Here is a 2,066-nt window from a genome sequence, read left to right as displayed (position 1 = left end):
AGCTGCAGCGTTGTGTCGAGCAGAGTCTCGTGACAACGCGCACATTCAGTACGCTGGATACACCGCCTAGCAATTCAGCCAGCGAAGTACTTAATGGCACAAATCTCGAGAGTAAGATAATATATAAGAAGGTATTCCAATCGTGCAATGCATGATGGGAAATGTGTCAAGCGGTCGCGCCGCCACGAGTGTGTCAGGAGTACTAGCACTTAGTCAAAGTACTTTTATGCTGACTCTTATAATAATAATAACAATAATAATGAATAAATAAATAAAAATACATAACCCGCTTTTGAAACCATTATTTTTATTTTTTAATATTATTAATTAATTGTAATTAATAGTTTATAAACCCTGTCTGCGTCAATTTCTTTTGTAAATTTTTTCAGAAGTTAAACCTGATTTTTCCAAATAAAACCAGCACCCATGTAGGCTGACCGCGGGAAACACTTCGCGCAGAGCGCTCATAGCCGCGCGTTCATAATCGCCCATGGCGAAACGTAGACTTTGTTCGATTTCGGGTGCAAGTTCCAATATTTTTCGAAAAACAGCTGTACATAGTGCCCTTGTCTTCGCACTACACAATATGAATACAGCCGCTAGTCCCTGTAAAATGAATTGTATGATCTATAACGTGTTGAACCTTAGACCGGAAGCTTGGATGATTTTTCATTGTCACGTTTGATCGTAAGATCATGATAGAAAATTAACATTTACATAAATTTTCGTATACATACGTATATTGTATGCGTTTGTTAATTCATTATTCAATATTAGAGAATACGTTTCATTGCGAATGAAAGAAATACATACAGTATCCATCACGCGCATATGGATCGTGTACAGTTGGGCGATTGGCGGGCTATTGGGGACAACCTGTAAAATTTATGACGATTAAATTTTATTTGCGATAACGATTCTTCCCAAACCGTGTGACTTATATCATTGCGGTAAATCCTAGAGTTTAGGGAAATTTCGAACGAGGTTTCATAATCTCCGAACGAGTTTACCTTGAACGTTCCGTCCACATAAATTTCCGGTGAATTCCCCAATCGTCGCAGCATCTTCTCGCTCGCGAACATCACCGCCACGGATCCATCGGTTGCTTCGATGACTCCTCGATACGATTGTTCAGTTGGCGCGTAATCGATCAATACCGCGCCAAGGTCTCGTAAGGTCGCACGTGTAGCCGGCCTCAATTTTGTGCGAACGCGTTGTATTGCACTTTCTATTACCGCAAACGAAAAATTTATCGCCACTGCAGGATTTCTGTAATCAACGAATTTTTTAGGGTACTTCTCAGAGAGCTATTGTAATAATTGAATAGTCTTCAATGTCAACTTGAGCAGCTTAATTGGTAGAAAATCAAGTAATGGACAAACCTTCGACACACGTCGTCAAAAATCTCCTTCGGAGGAGCCAAGTCTAACATCTCCTGGCGCATGCGGGCTTCTTCCAAAATATTGCGATTGGGCTGGTGCCCCTCGTGCGGCCGGTAGACCGTTACCACCCCCGCAGCATCTACTCGCGCGGTACCCCGACAACCCGTAGTTTTACGAGTGGCACATCGATATATGTAAGGGGACGTGGTATCAATGTGATAATCGTACCCCTCATGTATGTACCTGACGATGTTTTGGCGAGTTCCAGCTATTTCCTGCATCTGATAACAAACACAGAAAAATTAGATGAAGAACCTTAAGTAAATCATAATTAATAATTAATCATATTTTTATTGCTAATTGTTTAAATGATATACTTACTGTGTTTTGGTGTTCATTTGACTGGAGTTCCGTTGAATATAAATGTATTCTATTTTATTATGTAAAAAGTTAAAATTCTTTTTGTGCATATTATTCAAAATTGTTTCCGTTATATACTACACAGTTCAAAAGACTTTTCGTCAAGATTCTACTTATTTTTTTTTAATTTTAATTCCAAATTTCTTGTTTTCATTTTATACCATTCCATTAATCTATTTGAAAAATAACTTTTTTTCGGTCAAAGCATATAAGATTGTTTATAATAATGAATTAGGGTGCTTGATTAATAACATTTATTCGATT

General features: G+C 38.2%; 1 protein-coding gene across 1 annotated transcript; it reads right to left on the bottom strand.

Annotated features, from left to right (window-relative positions):
- Positions 1 to 274: 274 nt before the first annotated feature.
- Positions 275 to 1,667, bottom strand: LOC125501322. The gene is made up of 4 exons (XM_048656628.1): positions 1,383 to 1,667; positions 1,011 to 1,269; positions 814 to 876; positions 275 to 606 (listed from the first exon to the last, which is right to left on the bottom strand). Exons 1-4 carry the CDS (start codon positions 1,661 to 1,663, stop codon positions 364 to 366), a joined length of 846 nt encoding a protein of 281 aa, XP_048512585.1. The 5' UTR covers positions 1,664 to 1,667; the 3' UTR covers positions 275 to 363.
- Positions 1,668 to 2,066: the final 399 nt, after the last annotated feature.

Source organism: Athalia rosae, chromosome 6 (assembly GCF_917208135.1).
Source record: "Athalia rosae chromosome 6, iyAthRosa1.1, whole genome shotgun sequence".
Taxonomy (NCBI): domain Eukaryota; kingdom Metazoa; phylum Arthropoda; class Insecta; order Hymenoptera; family Athaliidae; genus Athalia; species Athalia rosae.
Note: the sequence above shows the minus strand (reverse complement) of the source record. Positions and strands in the feature narration are given on the sequence as shown.

Bases quoted from the DNA above. Each gene is read 5' to 3' on its own strand.
- LOC125501322 (XM_048656628.1), bottom strand. From the start codon at position 1,663: ATGCAGGAAATAGCTGGAACTCGCCAAAACATCGTCAGGTACATACAT. The intron at 1,270-1,382 runs GTTTGTCCATTA...CGTTGATTACAG, and splicing joins TTTGACGACGTGTGTCGAAG to AAATCCTGCAGTGGCGATAA. The intron at 877-1,010 runs GTAAACTCGTTC...TAAATTTTACAG, and splicing joins ATGTGGACGGAACGTTCAAG to GTTGTCCCCAATAGCCCGCC.